Source organism: Neomonachus schauinslandi, chromosome 14 (assembly GCF_002201575.2).
Source record: "Neomonachus schauinslandi chromosome 14, ASM220157v2, whole genome shotgun sequence".
NCBI classification, from domain to species: domain Eukaryota; kingdom Metazoa; phylum Chordata; class Mammalia; order Carnivora; family Phocidae; genus Neomonachus; species Neomonachus schauinslandi.
The window spans coordinates 65,588,760-65,605,723 of record NC_058416.1 but is presented as its reverse complement, the minus strand read 5'-3'; the positions used below and the strand labels follow the sequence as shown (position 1 = coordinate 65,605,723).

At 47.2% G+C, this 16,964-nt stretch overlaps 2 protein-coding genes across 2 annotated transcripts in view; both read right to left on the bottom strand.

Annotated features, from left to right (window-relative positions):
• Window positions 1-286: 286 nt before the first annotated feature.
• On the bottom strand, window positions 287-5,774 carry LOC110578348 (tubulin alpha-3 chain). Its single transcript, XM_021687882.2, has 4 exons — window positions 5,639-5,774; window positions 4,618-4,766; window positions 3,618-4,298; window positions 287-583 (listed from the first exon to the last, which is right to left on the bottom strand). The coding sequence occupies exons 1-4, from the start codon at window positions 5,757-5,759 to the stop codon at window positions 287-289; spliced, it is 1,248 nt and encodes a 415-aa protein (XP_021543557.1). The 5' UTR covers window positions 5,760-5,774.
• Window positions 5,775-15,427: 9,653 nt separating this feature from the next.
• Window positions 15,428-16,964, bottom strand: part of LRRC74B (leucine rich repeat containing 74B) — a 13,083-nt gene continuing 11,546 nt past the window's right edge. The window contains exon 9 of the mRNA XM_021687941.1: window positions 15,428-15,571. Coding sequence (XP_021543616.1) covers window positions 15,428-15,571 — 144 coding nt within the window. The remainder of the gene's footprint in view (window positions 15,572-16,964) is intronic.

Sequence of the window (16,964 nt, the reverse complement as noted above, 5' to 3'; positions counted from 1 at the left end):
CAAAGCATTTTTCCTAATTCCCTCAGCCGTGCTTTTTGAAGCCGCCTTTCTAGGGGTGAAGTAACTAAACATAGACAAACGTGCTTGGCTTTTTCTGAGAGGAAACATTTTTTTCCCCCTGGAAATGCACTTGGAAAAGGCAGGTATCTGTATCGAGAATTCTGTCAAGGTGCAGCACAAGAGATAACAATGCTTCAATACAGAAACTTTAATAGGTAAACATATCTTGTAATGTTATAGTGGGGGCGATGTGATACAAAGGGATGGTTGCCAGATGCACTCCCATTCAGTATTCTTCCCCTTCTTCGGCCTCTGCTTCCACGGAATCCACACCCACCTCTTCATAATCTTTCTCCAGAGCTGCCAGGTCTTCCCGGGCCTCAGAGAACTCCCCTTCCTCCATGCCTTCCCCCACGTACCAGTGCACAAAGGCCCGCTTTGCGTACATGAGGTCAAACTTATGGTCCAGGCGGGCCCAGGCCTCGGCAATGGCGGTAGTGTTGCTCAGCATGCACACAGCCCGCTGCACCTTGGCCAGGTCACCCCCGGGGACGACGGTGGGGGGCTGGTAGTTGATGCCCACCTGTGAGAGAAAGGGAACATGTGAAGATTATAATGTGACCTCAGAAATGGTAGTGTTTTTTTTTTTTAGATTTTATTTATTTATTTGACAGAGCACTAGCAGGGGGGAGCGGCAGGCAGCAAGAGAAGCAGACTCCCCGCCGAGCAGGGAGCCCGATGCGGGGCTCGATCCCAGGACCCTGGGACCACCACCTGAGCCAAAGGCAGATGCTTAACCAACTGAGCCACCCAGGCACCCCAGTAGCTTGTTTTTAAAAAACGAGCTGCAGGGGCGGCCTGGGTGGCTCAGTTGGTTGGGCGACTGCCTTCGGCTCGGGTCATGATCCTGGAGTCCCAGGATCGAGTCCCGCATTGGGCTCCCTGCTCGGCGGGGAGTCTGCTTCTCCCTCTGACCCTCCCCCCTCTCTCTCATGTGCTCTCTTTCTTTCTCTCTCTCATTCTCTCTTTCAAATAAAGAAAAAATCTTTAAAAAATAAAAAACGAGCTGTAGACCTAGTTTAAATGATGCCCTATAGAAACCGGTACTTTATTTTTTGACAGTACTAATCACAATTTAATATCCTTTGACCATATGCTCTCAATTTTTGGATTTACCCACACAAGAGCACAAAGCTACATGTATAAACATTTTTATGTATTTAGTTTACTGTTTGTAATGGCAAAACTGGAAACAAATGTCCATCATGGCGAACTAAATTTTTATAGACCCATTTAGTGAAACACTGATCATGAAAAAGAATGAGAAATCTGTCTTGGCATATAAACATACTCGGCAAAAATAAAAGCAAGTTGGTTACTATGTGAGTATTTATGTTTAAAAATACCTTAGGGTAACAAACAGACTAGGGGAAGGCTAGGGGAACCTCATTGTGGAGGAGGATAAACACCTGGGAGTGTGCTGAGGCAGTGTCCTGGTGAGCACATAGCAGTTAGCAGCAGCTAGGCACACAGCCAGTCTCCAGAACTGTTAGGGGGAGAGACATGGGCCCAGGGGTTCTGACCTTGATCCAAGGGGTGTCCTCCCACAGCTCTAAGGCCAGGCCAGCTGGTCCCTCCCAAGTGGGAGCACCACCAGTTCCCTGCTTTCTTTGGCTGTGTGTACTGAGTCAACTCCGTCACAGACAAAAAAAAGAACTTGCATACTCTGCCCATATTGCTGGCCTCTTGACATCACCCAGAAAACAAAAAGTATAAATTCCCTTGAAAATGCACAGAATGAAGAACAAAGCAAGCTCTGGGGAAGGGGAAGAGGACTTTAGCTTTTCAGCCTTCTACATTGTTAAATTTTGCCATATATATGGTTTTTTTTTTTTTAAGATTTTATTTATTTATTTGAGACAGAGAGAATGAGAGAGAGAGAGAGCACATGAGAGGGGGGAGGGTCAGAGGGAGAAGCAGGCTCCCTGCCGAGCAGGGAGCCCGATGCGGGACTCGATCCAGGGACTCCAGGATCATGACCTGAGCCGAAAGCAGTCGCTTAACCAAATGAGCCACCCAGGCGCCCTATGCGTTTTTATAATAAAAAACTAAATACATTTAAGCATAGAAATGACTCCTTGAATATAGTGTATCCCTGAGCAAATGGTTACAGAACATAGAGTGAAACCACACTCTAGCTGACAAGGAGCTTAGAGCAATGAGAATGCAATACAGTCCCTCCGGGGCTGGACTGTCCTATGTAGGGACAGTAAAAGCTGTGGCTTCCTGTACCTCCTCACAGACTGGCCCTCCCTGCTGGTTCAGAGGAGCCAGAGATTCAGGAGAGGAAGCTTGGGCACAAGGCACCCCCCACAATGCCTCCCAGCTGAAGCCGTCTTGGATATCCTTACCTTCTGAAGGTCACAGTGACCGAAAGAGAACTTCCTCCACTCAAGAACTTGGCAATTAGACACATGGAATTGAAGGTTTCGACTTCGACCTCTAACCTCTAAGTTCTGCAAACTTCCCATGTCATATCAGTGGCTATTTCCAGATTGGTGAAACCTGTCAAAGTTTACCCTTCCCTGTGAGTCACTTTAAACCCATCAATTTTATGCCCTCAGAGATGATCTGTGTCAAGATATCCGACACAGACAAAAGTGGGGGCTGACAGGGCCAGACAGGTTCAACAACTTCTGTGCAGTTACAGGTAAGCTACAGCCATTCCAAATGGGACCAGATGACACACATTTCTTCTGCTTCTCATCATTTTCAATCTGGAATGACTGGAACATAGAACTCTCCAAACACCTCAGGAAATCATCAGGACGTACAAATGCAGGGTCCACAACTTTGTCAAGTGCAGAAAACCAAGGGTGAACAACCACTTTTAACTAAAAAGAGGGCACAGAGTTCTCAAACTCAGGGGTGGTGAGGCACTTAGCTGCATAATCACAATAGGTCAAGAGGCTGACATTCTGTTATTTGGCTTCCAAGTACATGTTCCCTTTTTCTTGGCAGATGTTTCATTGTGACATTAAACATAGTTGAAGGAGCCACCTATTATCAATGTGATTTTATGTGTGAGGCAACATTCCCAGTGTGGTTTGGAGAAACAGGAGTGAACTGATAGTAAACACCGTGTGACCAATTTAAAATTCTGCTTACAGACATGTAAGTTTTGCCTAAACTGCAGTGAATAGAAAGGTCTTAAGTTATGTAAAGTCTAAAAAACACTATTTCTAATACAAAACAACACCACAGACCTAACAAACTTATGTAAGCAATAGAGAAATGTGGAGAGACCAGGCCTACAGTCAGACTGTCTCTGTGCTCTCCATCACTTGCTGCCCATGGGGCCTTTAAGATACAAAGAGCTGTCTCAGCTCAGTCTTTAAACTGTAAGATGTTAGTAATACTACCCCAGGGAACTTTATAGGGTGTTTCTAAGAAATAGGGGTACACGAAGTAGTTGATAGGCCCTTAGCAAATTAATTACTAAACTTTTTTCCTTTCAGCCTAGCTGCCAAGAAATAGGGGTATTCTCCACAAAGGGCATTGTGTGCTTGGTCTGCTGCTGCTGACAGGTAAAACCACACCACATTACCCAGTCCTACCTTAAATCCAGTCGGGCACCAATCCACAAACTGGATGGTGCGCTTGGTCTTGATGGTGGCGATGGCCGCGTTGACATCTTTCGGGACCACGTCCCCCCTGTACAACATGCAGCAGGCCATATACTTGCCGTGCCGAGGGTCACACTTGACCATCTGGTTGGCCGGCTCGAAGCAGGCATTGGTGATCTCGGCCACGGACAGCTGCTCGTGGTAGGCCTTCTCGGCAGAGATGACCGGGGCGTACGTGGCCAGGGGAAAGTGGATGCGGGGGTACGGGACCAGGTTGGTCTGGAATTCCGTCAAGTCCACGTTCAGGGCCCCATCGAATCGCAGGGAGGCCGTGATGGAGGACACGATCTGCCCGATCAGACGATTGAGGTTGGTGTACGTGGGCCGCTCGATATCCAGGTTGCGCCGACATATGTCGTAGATGGCTTCGTTGTCCACCATGAAGGCACAGTCAGAATGCTCCAGGGTCGTGTGGGTGGTCAGGATGGAGTTGTAGGGCTCCACCACGGCCGTGGACACCTGGGGGGCTGGGTAAATGGCAAATTCCAGCTTGGACTTCTTGCCGTAGTCCACCGACAGCCGCTCCATGAGCAGAGACGCGAAGCCAGAGCCGGTGCCGCCCCCGAAACTGTGGAAGATGAGGAAGCCCTGCAGCCCCGTGCACAGATCCGCCTGAGAGAAAGCACAGACCGTGGGTCAGTGCCTGCAGAAGCCACACCGCCGACCTCCAGCGAGCCACGGTCACTCCTCTTTTCCTCTGCAGGACGCTACGCGTTCGAATCGGCCGCAGCGCACACACGTGACACTCAGAAGCAAAGCAAGGCAGACGTGAAGATGGGTGGACGACGGATGCACTGAAGCCACCCGTGAAGGAAGACGTGGACTCAAGATTCTGGCCTGGGGTTTGGCCAAAATGACCTCCCGGTCCCCATCCCCGCCACCCTCCCGTCCAGGGCAGCGTCCACAGGAAGCCCTCTCGGCGCCCCCTTACCAGTTTCCGGATCCGGTCCAGGACCAGGTCGACGATCTCCTTGCCGATGGTATAATGGCCTCTGGCGTAATTATTGGCTGCGTCCTCCTTCCCGGTGATCAGCTGCTCTGGGTGGAAGAGCTGCCTGTAGGTCCCCGTGCGCACTTCATCTACAAAGAGGACGCGTGGGCCGCGGGTCTTTAAGGCCTGTTGTTAACTCACCGACGGGGAGGGATTTGGGGACCCTTCGGGGATCTACCACGCACGGGCTGTGCCTTGGGGGTCGGCAGCATCGGTGTCTCACAGGAAACGTCTCTGTGTGACATGCAGACCACAACTGTGGTCTGTGGCTCTAGCAGCGGAAGTCCACTGGAGGTACAAAGTCCAATCTGACGGGTTCCCAAAGAAGGGAAAAAGCTCACACCCGCACACACGCGATTATTTCTTCCCATCTGTAGCTACACACAAGGAGTGTGACTAAAAAGCCCTGACATACTAGACAGTCACCAGGTCAGCATGACTTCTGCCAGGCAGTCCCGTCAGGGCACCCTAGGTGGCCTGCGGCTCACACGCTTCAGGCTGACGTTCTGTCTTCTCCCGGGTGGCCCCTGAAAGGTGCCCTCTCTTGGCAGCTCTCCCTGGCCACCCCCTCAGGCTTCTCAGCTGGAGGATCCCAAGGAATGGTCTCTATTTACCTTCCGTGTCTAAGACTCAGGTCACGACTCTCGTGCACCAGCATCACCATGTGGGCAGCGTTAAGGAGGGACCCGAGACCCGGCACCGGGTCCACACAACCACCTGCCTGGGTCTGAGGCGGCCACGAGTGAATCTATTACCAGCCCCTCTTTTCTGCACATTAGGTTCTCCTAAATGAGGAGCCTCGGTGCCAAAGACACTTGAAGCACTAACCCTGTAGTTTCTCACCTAACACAGCCACAGGCATACACTTGCACGTCCCATCCTTTCTGTGGAAGGAGTCAAAGGAGCACAGGGAGGCCCTCCCACTGTCCCAGGAAAGCCGCCCAAGTGCCCCAGGACCTACCGACCACGGTGGGTTCCAGGTCCACAAACACCGCTCTGGGCACATGCTTGCCAGCCCCAGTCTCGCTGAAGAACGTGTTGAACGAGTCATCCCCACCGCCGATGGTTTTGTCACTTGGCATCTGACCATCAGGCTGAATTCCGTGTTCAAGGCAGTACAGTTCCCAGCAGGCATTGCCGATCTGGACACCTGCCTGCCCCACGTGGATAGAGATGCACTCGCGCTGGGAACCAGAACATAAACGTTGAGACCTCCTTGTTTTCAAGGCAATCGACACTATATGGCATGCAAAACATAACACATGTATGTATGTTTCAGTGTCTAAAGCTTTTACAAGTCTTTCCCAGAAGGCTTATGTGACTCTTTTGTCACTGTGAAAACTGAGGTGCTCTAAACCACCCTAGCTACTAAGTGCCAGACTTAGCCCCTATACAAAAGTATTTGCTACTATATATGTACTGTCAACAGTAAACTCCGCATTATGGCTAGTCATAGTTATTCTCTAAAGAATACTAGCTTTTGATGGTGTCCTGTCCAAAAACAGGGTAACAGGTAATATAGACTCAGGGAAGGAAAAGTGTACTAGGACACCGGTCACCACGGCTCAGGTGTCACTGTATGTGTGTCTTCTATCTACCCATCTACATCTACCCTCTATTTTTCTCCATCTAGGTTTGTGTTCACAGAGGCTGACCCATGTGGACTGCATTAAAAGGGCTTCCTCGCCCCTGGCTTCTGGTTGCTTGAGCCAATGGCAGGCATCAGCAGGAGACTGGGAGGCTGGAGGACAGTGTGGTCAGCGTGCTCACTCCTTGGCTACCCCCTGCCATACTGCCATGGGTTCCTTGAGTGTAAACACAAAGCCACAAACTTTCAGCAGTCTGTGCTCTTCATAAAGCTACCTTCTCAACTTCTAGTAACTACTCCCTCACTTCACCTTCAAAGCTAGGAGTTAAAGGCTACCAGACATCACAAATGCTACAACACTGCACTGTCCTTTGGTGGTTTCTTTAGACCCAACCCTGCCCATAGCTTTATAGATAGTACCTTTTTAAAGATTTCCCTCAAAGTACATATTTTGCATCATACCTTTCCTGCCCGGAACCTAACTGCACAGTCATAAATCATTTGTTCTATTTTAGACACATTATCCTTACAAATACATAGAGGAAATCAAATGAAATTCAAGGTGTCCCATCTACCCTAAATCCTAATGTATATAATACACCAAGAACTTGAAGTCCTGTTTTCTATTACACAAGCATCAAGTCTCAAATCAGGGGCACAGAGATTCACACTATGCTGCAATCCCCCAAGAATCTACCCCAGAAGGAAGCATTCAGTTCCAGAAAGAACTTCTCCAATGACAAGGAACTCACTCCTTCAGAGAATGATGTCAACACTCTGGGAAGTCTTGGAATCCACCCAATCACACCATTTGCAAATCCATATTGTTCAGTTTGCCTTACTTAAATCCAAGCAGCCTGTACTTCACAAAATGCCTGATTTGGTTTTCTACTCACTCAGTCCCACTATGATCTCTGTAAGCTCTGTATCCTGAGCAAATCCCTCAATTTCTTCTTTTACAAAATGGGGACTAACGTGGGATGCCTGCGCGGCTCAGTCAGTTAAGTGGCTGCCTTCGGCTCAGGTCATGATCCCAGGGTGCTGGGATTGAGTTCCACATCAGGCTTCTCTCTCTCTCCCTCTGCTGCTCCCCCTGCTTGTGCTCACACTCTCTCTGACAAATAAATAAATAAAATCTTTTAAAAAAATGGGGACTGACGTGCTAGGTGATCTGCAAGACCACTTTCATCTGATTATTTAACCAGTGAAACAAATCAAAAGCAGTCAGGAAAATCACTCCTAGCTTTCAACAGAAAGCCATTATAAATTCATGGCCAACCTCACCTGGGTCATTAGAATCTTATATTTCTGGGTGGGAGGATAGGTTAGCCTGGTGAAGGGTATCAAAGAGGGCATGTTCTGCATGGAGCACTGGGTATTGTGCACAGACAATGAATCATGGAAAACTACATCAAAAACTAATGATGTAATGTATAGTGATTAACATAACAATAAAAATTTTTAAAAATCTTACATTTCTTTAGTCAGCTTTATCTCCTCTCTGAAAAATTATTTGAAACTTCCTCTGTTCTTTTCAAGCTCCAGCCCAACTGCTCTCTTCATATTTGTGGCAGATAACCTTGTTCCCTAGTTACCAAGAAGCTTCAACTTCCAACCAGCAAATGTGCAGACTTTCTGCTCTCCTCATTCTTTTACAAGAAAGCTATGCTTTCTGTCAACGATCTATTGTTTCTATTGATCCCCTACCCAGCAACAGTCCTCAAAGTTATCTGGAGTTCCCAGGCCACTAGAGATCCATACACCTGTTCAGGATACATGGAAATTAAAGCAATTTCATAGTCAGGACTGCTGAGGTGACCAGTCCTTCTCACCATGTTCACAATTGCATTGATGGTGAATAATCAGAGATGGGTAAAACTGCTGGTGCTTGAGCACAAATCAAGGTAGTGGCACCAAACTGTACCAGTGTTCATTAGATTCTTCACATTTATGCACTCACAGTAAAAAGACAAAAGAAAAAAAAAAAACGTCAATTTCATTTAAGAATGTTCATAATGAAGCAAAAATGATTACTGATTTTATAAAATCTCCAACCTCGGGGCGCCTGGGTGGCTCAGTCAGTTAAGCGTTATGACTTTTTTTTAAAGCAGTTTTTAAATTTTTAAAAATTTGTTTTAAAAGATTTTGTCAGAGGGAGAAAGAGCACAAAAACAGGGGGAGTGGCAGGCAGAGCTGGCAGAGGAAGAAGTAGGCTCCCCGGTGAGCAAGGAGCCCAATGCGGGACTCAACCCCCGGACTCTGGGATCATGACCTGAGCCAAAGGCAGCCGCTTAACCGACTGAGCCACCCAGTTGTCCCAAGTGTCTCTCTTTTTTAAAGATTTTATTTATTTGACAGAGACACAGCGAGAGAGAGGGAACACGAGCAGGGGAGTAGGAGAGGGAGAAACAGGCTTCCCGAGGAGTAGGGAGCCCGATGCAGGGCTCGATCCCAGGACCCCAGGATCATGACCTGAGCCGAAGGCAGACTCTTAATGACTGAGCCACCCAGATGCCGCCCAAGCACATCTGACTCTTGATTCCAACTCAGGTCATGATCTCAAGGTCCTGGGATCAAGTCCTGCGTTCATCGGGGAGTCTGCTTGAGGATTCTCTCTCTCCCTCTCCCCGCCCCAACCCGCTCACACGTTCTCTCTCTAAAATTAAATAAATATATCTTAAAAAAAAAATCTCCATCCTCAAGAACTGTGACAAAATGGAAAATATTCATAAAGTACTGGTGTACCTGCTAAAATACAGCTGTCTTGAGAAACGGCACTTGTGTGTTTTGAGTTGCCAACTGAACTAGCTGCTTTTGTCATGGCATGTTATTTTCCTACAAAGAGTTGACAAACTATGGCTATTCTGACTTGGATATTTGTTATTTATATTAACATGTGTTGCCTTAAAGTGAACAAATATTTTTAAAGTTTCTCGTTTTAAATTTCTAACATGACAAATGCCTACAGATGTAACCCACATAAACAGAAGCTTCTTGGAGTCCTGGATAATTTGTAATACTGTAGGGATGTCCTGGGACCCGAAAGTTTGAGAACCACCCTCGTCTTCAGGAACCCAACACTACGGCTGGTCTTCTCAGAGACTGAGTCGAGGCCACCCAACAACCCAGTTGCCTGCCTGGCTCGTTAAAGGCACAATTTCTGAGGAGCCGCCTGCACCTGCCAACCCCCCACCCCCTTCACCCCAGAGACTCCCATGATGCAAGTCGCCACACACCCAGAGGACAAGCGAGAGGACGACCATCTGCTCGTACCCGCAGCCCCGGGCCTCCCGTGCCCACCCCGGCCCCCTCTTCCAGCTGATGCCTGCCCCCCCACGGAACCCTGGTCCCGGCGTCCGTCCCAGTCTTGCCCCATCCTGTCGCCTCACGTGGCGGGCTTCGCCCACCCTCCCGCCTGGGCGTCCACGGAGCAAGAGTGGCCGGGGTCCTGCCAATGTGGGCCAGGCCCCGGGGCCTTACCATGGTGAGCTCAGCTGCTGCCCAACGCCGCTACTTGACCTCAACTGCCGCCACAGACACCACGCGCCCAACTGCCGCCGCTGCCCTGTGCACACTGCCAGCGATTGGCCCGCTGCTGCCCAGGCGCCTATTGGTCCTCAGTGCCTCGGGGCGGACCAAGGCCTGGAATCCCGCTTCCGATTGGCCATTGCTTGACTCTCGGAGTATGGCGCTTTCTGATTGGATGCGGCTTTGGCGGGAAGGCGGCTGCCTAGCCAAAGGCGGAGCGTTCTGGGCCATCCTCGGCCTTTAGAAAGCTGTAGTGGTCGCGGTTTTCCCTGCACGGGGCACAGGACATTTTCATGTATGTAAGTCCCCAGTGTGCGAATGGCTTCAAGTCAAGATTGTGTCGCCTTCTTGCTTGGAGCCTCAAGCCCACTCATCTGCCTGTTCCTGATTTAGGTCTTTGCAGACATGACCACCTCTCAGAGGTCTGCCAATCTTCTACCTGTAACCCATCCAAAGGAGAGTTGCTCCACCCCATGCCCAGCAAGCCAGTAAAAGACTGGCACCGAGCTTTTGCCGTGAAGGTAGAATATTATTGGTGTGGTACCACACAGGAGAACGGGAAACGAATGCTCAAAGTCCCGAACTTCCTGATGCCTTATAAGCGAGGATTTCTTTTTTTTTTTTTTAAGATTTTATTTATTTGACAGAGACAGCGAGAGCAGGAACACAAGCAGGGGGAGTGGGAGAGGGAGAAGCAGGCTTCCCGCCGAGCAGGGAGTCCGATGTGGGACTCGATCCCGGAACCCCAGGATCATGACCTGAGCCGAAAGCAGACGCTTAATGACTGAGCCACCCAGGCGCCCTAAGTGAGGATTTTTAAGGGCAAAATTTGGGTCAGGGGTCTCCTGACGCTGTTGATCGGAGGCCCATGAAATCACGTACACAGATGCTACTTTGTTACTTGAGGTGGCTTCCTCTGGTCCATGGAATTGTGCTCTATCTCGGGAGACTTGGAATCTGAAAAACATATTTCTTAGGTTAGAGATTTCATTAGGTACATCTGGTGATTGTGTGTTTGGGATAGTGCTGATAAACTGCTTTTAAGTGCCTGTTTGTTCTGTGGGTAAACTAGTGGGGTCATGATCCTTTGAATAAGTACACATTCCTATCTCTTGGGCCTACTCCATTCCCTAGCAGGTGGAGCTGTGCTTGCAGAGGGTATGACCTCTAGTGTTCATTCTTTCATCTCAACTAACAAGATGGATGCCAGCTTTATACCTAAAGTCTGCACCCCCTTTCTTGTCCACCCCTTTTCTGGTGCAGAAAGGCCTTTGCCATCCAGCACCTGAGAACCAGGCAGGATTTGATTACTTCTTTAATGTGAACTGGGTTTCTGGAGATAAGGGAGTGGAAGGGTATACCCCAGCCTCCCCACATCCCCCAAGAGCTGGGTCAGAGCTCAGTGTCCATTTTGGGGGACTTTGGAACAATTACCCGATTCTTCCATTCTGTAAAGATTGACTCAACTTTCTTTAGGATCTAATGTGTATTTATTTCTGAGAAAAGCAGGGTAAGAGGAATTCTGGCATACCCCCAGTTTATCACCCCAAAGCAACACCCTTTCTGGTGATTCCCTAGAGTGTTGGAGCAGACTCTTACCTTCTTCTTAGAGAAGAATGGAGAATTCAACCCCTGCAATGGGACACACACCAGATAGAGGCGCTGGAATTTTTCTGTAGGCCTTGGGAACATATGAATAGTATGATTAGGTCTGCCTTAGGCAGCTTTGGCAGCAGGGAGGAGGGAGATGGAAGGAGGTCAGGGGAGAGCCAGGGAAACCAGGAGAAACCTTCCCTGCTTCTTCTCTCCAGGAGAGTGAATCCTTCTATCTTAGCTAACCTGCCATAACAAAACACCACAGACTGGGTAGCTTAAGCACAGTTTATTTTTTACACAGTTGTGAAGGCTAGAAGTACAAGGTCAAGTTCTGGATGGGTCGGTTTCAAGCGAGGGCTCTCTTCCTGACTTGCAGAAGGCCTCCTTCTTGCTGTGTCTGCCTACAGGGGTAGGAGGAGAGAGCAAGTTCTCTGGTGTCTCTTCCTATAAGGACACGCATCCTATCAGATCAGGGCCCCACTCTTATGATCTCATTTAACCTCAATTACCTCCTATCTCCAAATACAGTCACATTGGTGGTTAGGGCTTCAACATAGGAGTTGGGGGGGTACTCAATTCAGTCTGTAGCACCCTCCTTTCTCAGGGCTCAAAACATACCACATACATAATTTAATTGAAGACTGCATCACATTTTATTTTTATTTTTCAAAGAGATTTATTATTTTAGAGAGAGAGAGAGAACACAAGCAGGGGGAGGGAGACAAGCAGACTTCCCACTGAGCAGGAGTCTGACGTGGGGCTCGATCCCAGGACCCTGAGATCATGACCTGAGCCAAAATCAAGAGTCAGATGTTCAACTGACTGAGCCACCCAGGCACCTCTCACATTTTAAAGTACTATTTATTTTTCTGGTTATGAAAGTAACACATATTCAGAGTAGAAAGTGTGGAAAATGAAGAATAATAGGAAAAAAATTAAAATCATTCCCAAACTCACAACTTAGAGCTAAACATTATTAATATGTCAGGGTTTTTTTAGTCCTTTCTCCTGCATACATATACTTATACATTTTTTTTACACAATTTGGATCCAACAATATGATTTGTTTTGGTAACAGCTTTCTTGAGATATAATTCACATACTATACAATTCACCATTTAAAAAACATTTTTTTTTAACTTTTTTTTTTTTAAAGATTTTATTTATTTATTTGAGAGAGAGAATGAGAGAGAGAGAGCTTGAGAGGGGGGAGGGTCAGAGGGAGAAGCAGACTCCCTGCTGAGCAGGGAGCCCGATGCGGGACTCGATCCCGGGACTCCAGGATCATGACCTGAGCCGAAGGCAGTCACTTAACCAACTGAGCCACCCAGGCGCCCTTTTTTTTTAACTTTTAAGTAATCTCTACACCCGATGTGGGGCTTGAACTCACAACCCAGAAATCAAGAGTCACATGTTCTACCGACTGAGCCAGGCAGTCACCCCACAATTCACCCATTTAAAGTGGTATACAGGGGCGCCTGGGTGGCTCAGATGGTTAGGCGTCTGCCTTCAGCTCGGGTCATGATCCCGGGGTCCTGGGATCGAGCCCCACATCGGGCTCCTGGCTCAGCCGGGAGTCTGCTTCTCCCATTGCTCATGCTCTCTCTCTCTCTGTGTCTCTGTGTCTCAAATGAATAAATAAAATCTTTAAAAAAAAAAAAAATAAAGTGGTATACAATCCACTGGCTTGTAGTTTATTCACAGAGTTGTGCAACAATCACCATAATCAATTTTAGAACATTTTTGTCACCTCCCAAAGAAACCCATGCTCTTTCGCTGTCAACTCCCAGTCCCTCCCATCTCCCCAGCCCTAGGCAACTTTTTTTTTTTATTCTTTTTATTTTTTTAAGTAATCTCTACACCCAAGATGGGGCTCAAACCTACAACCTCGAGATCAAGAGTCACATACTCTACAGACTGAGCCAGCCATGCGCCCCTGCCCTAGGCAACTTCTAATCTACTTTCTGTCTCTATAGATTTGCCTATTCTGGACATTTCATATACACAGAATCATACAATATGTGGTCTTTTGGGAATGCTTCTTTCACTTAGCATAATGTTTTCAAGGTGCCTTCATGTTGTAGCATGATACATTCCTCCTGATACATGGTACATTCCTGTAGTAGCATGATACCTTATTCCTTTTTCTTTTTTTAAATTTCTTTTTTTTTCTTTTTAAAGATTTTATTTATTTGAGAGAGAGAGAATGAGAGACAGAGCATGAGAGGGGGGAGGGTCAGAGGGAGAAGCAGACTCCCCGCTGAGCAGGGAGCCAAATGCGGGACTCGATCCTGGGACTCCAGGATCATGACCTGAGCTGAAGGCAGTCGCTTAACCAACTGAACCACCCAGGCGCCCCCTTATTCCTTTTTCTTGTAAACAGCTTTATTGAGCTATAATTCACATACTATACAGTTCACCTATTTAAAGTGTACAATTCAGGGGCACCTGGGTGGCTCAGTCAGTTGAGCGTCTGACTCTTGTTTTTATTTATTTTTTTTTAAAGATTTTATTTATTTATTTGAGACAGAGAGAATGAGAGACAGAGAGCATGAGAGGGAGGAGGGTCAGAGGGAGAAGCAGACTCCCCGCCGAGCAGGGAGCCCGATGCGGGACTTGATCCCGGGACTCCAGGATCATGACGTGAGCCGAAGGCAGTCGCTTAACCAACTGAGCCACCCAGGCGCCCCTGACTCTTGTTTTTAGTTCAGGTCATGATCTCAAGGTCGTGAGATCAAGCCCCATGCCCGGCTCTGTGCTCAGCAGGGAGTCTGCTTGAGATTCTCTCTCCCTCTTCCTGTGTCCCTCCCCACCTCTAAAATAAATAAACAAATCTTTAAAAAAAAACAGTGTACAATAACTACTTTTGGTATATTCAGAGTTGTACAACCATTACCACAATCAGTTTTAGAACACTTTCATCACCCCAAATTTCATGCCTTTTTATGGCCAAATTGTAGGGGTGTTCCATTGTATGGGTATACCATATTTTATTTATCCATTTATCAGTTGGTGGACATTTGTACTTTGTGGATATTATGAATAAAGCTGTGAACATCTGTGTGCAAGTTTTTGTGTGAACATATGTTTTCATTTCTCTATGACCGGAATTGCTGGGTCTATGATAAACTACATGTTTAATCTTTTGAGGAACTACTAACCAAACCATGTGATTTTTTTATCTGATTTTCTCACTTAACATTAATCATGTGCATTTTCATAAATTATTAAATGTTCTTTGAACACTTGGCTTTTAATGTTTGCAGACTTCCAAATCTTAGTTAACCCCTGTTAGTGGGCATTTAGATTATTTCCAATTTTCATATTATAAACAGCATTTCAGTGAACATCTTTTTTTTTTAAGATTTTATTTATTTATTTGAGACAGAGAGAATGAGAGAGAGAGAGAGCATGAGAGGGTCAGAGGGAGAAGCAGACTCCCTGCTGAGCAGGGAGCCCGATGCAGGACTCGATCCCGGGACTCCAGGATCATGACCTGAGCCGAAGGCAGTCGCTTAACCAACTGAGCCACCCAGGTGCCCCTCAGTGAACATCTTTGGGCATTAATCTTTTTATGCAGCTCTGGTTATTTCTGCAGAGCAGATTAATTAGACCACCGAATCAAAGAGCACAGGCAGTTTTAAGGCTTTTGGTGCATAATGATAAATTGCCTCCCAGAAAAGTTGTGTCAGTTTGCATTCTGGCAAGTTGAGTTCGTACTTTCATTGTCTCCTGAGGTCACCCAAGCTGGGACTTTGGACATCTCTGACCCCATACCCAGCTCAATATGTAGCACATAGTACAAGTTACACAAGTTAGTGTGAGCGAAGGAAGACCCAGTCTCTGCATTAACAGAAGCCATGGGATAGAGAGGAGGGTACAGGTGTCTGAGACTCCATTAAGACAGGCTCCATAGGACTTAACCACCCGGTTGACATGGGGACTCACTGCAGACTCAAGTGGTAATAAGGCATCGTGAGGCCAAGAACCCTCGACGTTGAAGTGGCCAATGTGAGATGAGGAAGCCACCCACCGCAGTCACTTAGGGACAGACGCTGGTAGGGATGGGGTGAAGACTGGCAGTAACTCTTTTCTGTGGGCAGCAGTCTTTACATGGAGTGCTGGAAGAAGTACCTTCACTGAGCTGGCGAGGTCATCAAACTCTCTGTCCACTTGGATCTCCTGAGGAGAAACCCGTTACAAGGCAGTACATGATCACTGTGTGAGAACGTCACTGTTTTTCACTTACACAAGGTTTTGAAGAAACACCCTAGGGCCGCTTCTCTCCTATGGATGACAACGTCATTACTCCCCAAACCATTAAAATAGAGAAGAGAAGTGGCTCCAGGGGAGCTCCTTGGGGCCTGCACTATTTCTTGATCTGGGGGCTGGTTGCATAGGTGTGTTCTGTCTGTGGAAATTCACAGCCCTAACCCACGTGCACTTTTCAGCATAGACGTTATTCCTCAATAACGGGAGTCAGGGGAAGAATACTAGCACTAATGGGGTCTTTCTCTACACAGGCCTTTCCTGTGGGGTCTGCTAGCTCATCCCCTCTTCTCAATGAGCCTGGCTGGAAGATTTTAGCCCCATTTCACCTGAAGACAAGGCTGAAACCTGGGAAGGGTTTTACATGAACTGTCAGGATTCAAAGGCATTTCCCTTAGGGGCGCCTGGGTGGCTCAGTCGGTTCAGCGTTTGCTTTCAGCTCAGGTCATGATCCCGGAGTCCTGGATCAAACCCTGAGTTGGGCTCCCTGCTCAGCGGAGAGCCTGCTTCTCCCTCTCCCTGTCTGCTGCTCCACCTGCTTGTACTTGCTCTCTCTCTCTCTGTCAAATAAATAAACAAAATCTTTAAAAAAAAGAAAAAGAAGTATTTCCCTTAAAGCTGAGGAGAAAATCTAGGCTGGGGAGATTAGACTAATAACAGTAAGGAACAGGAAATTAGTACATTGCATCTAGACTAGTGTTATTCTTCAATTCAGAAGATGCCATGTTGATGACTCGGGATTTGGTCCCAGGCCTGTCTGATTCTCACCTCTGTTTCCACTACATTAAAAGCTCCTGATAATAACCATAGGTTATATTGAATAAGCACATAGTTTTGCAGAAGAGTTTCATATATCATTCCTTTATTTAAAAAAAAATACTTATTTAAGTAATTTCTGCACCCAGTGTGGGACTCAAACTCACAACTCTGGGAGTCACATGCTCTTCCCACTGAGCCAGCCAGGTGGCCCCCCCTCCTTTTTTAATGAGAGAAGCTAATGCTAAAAGGAATTCTCAGAGCAGGAGGAACATGGTCAAGGCAAGCTAATCTCTGGCTTTGGAGCTGTAGAAGCTGGGCAGGCAGAAGGAAGCAATAAGCCTGAAGAATTGGAATTGTAAAAACACGTCTCTGGAAGGATTTTGACTTAAATCTGGGTTGACATCGACCAGGGTTAGAATAAGCAGTGATTTGTGACTAGACTTCCTTTCAATAACTCATATTTGGGGATTCTCTCCTTAATGTTTAATTTTTGCTTTAATTTTCTTTCTTTCTTTCTTTCTTTCTTTCTTTCTTTCTTTCTTTCTTT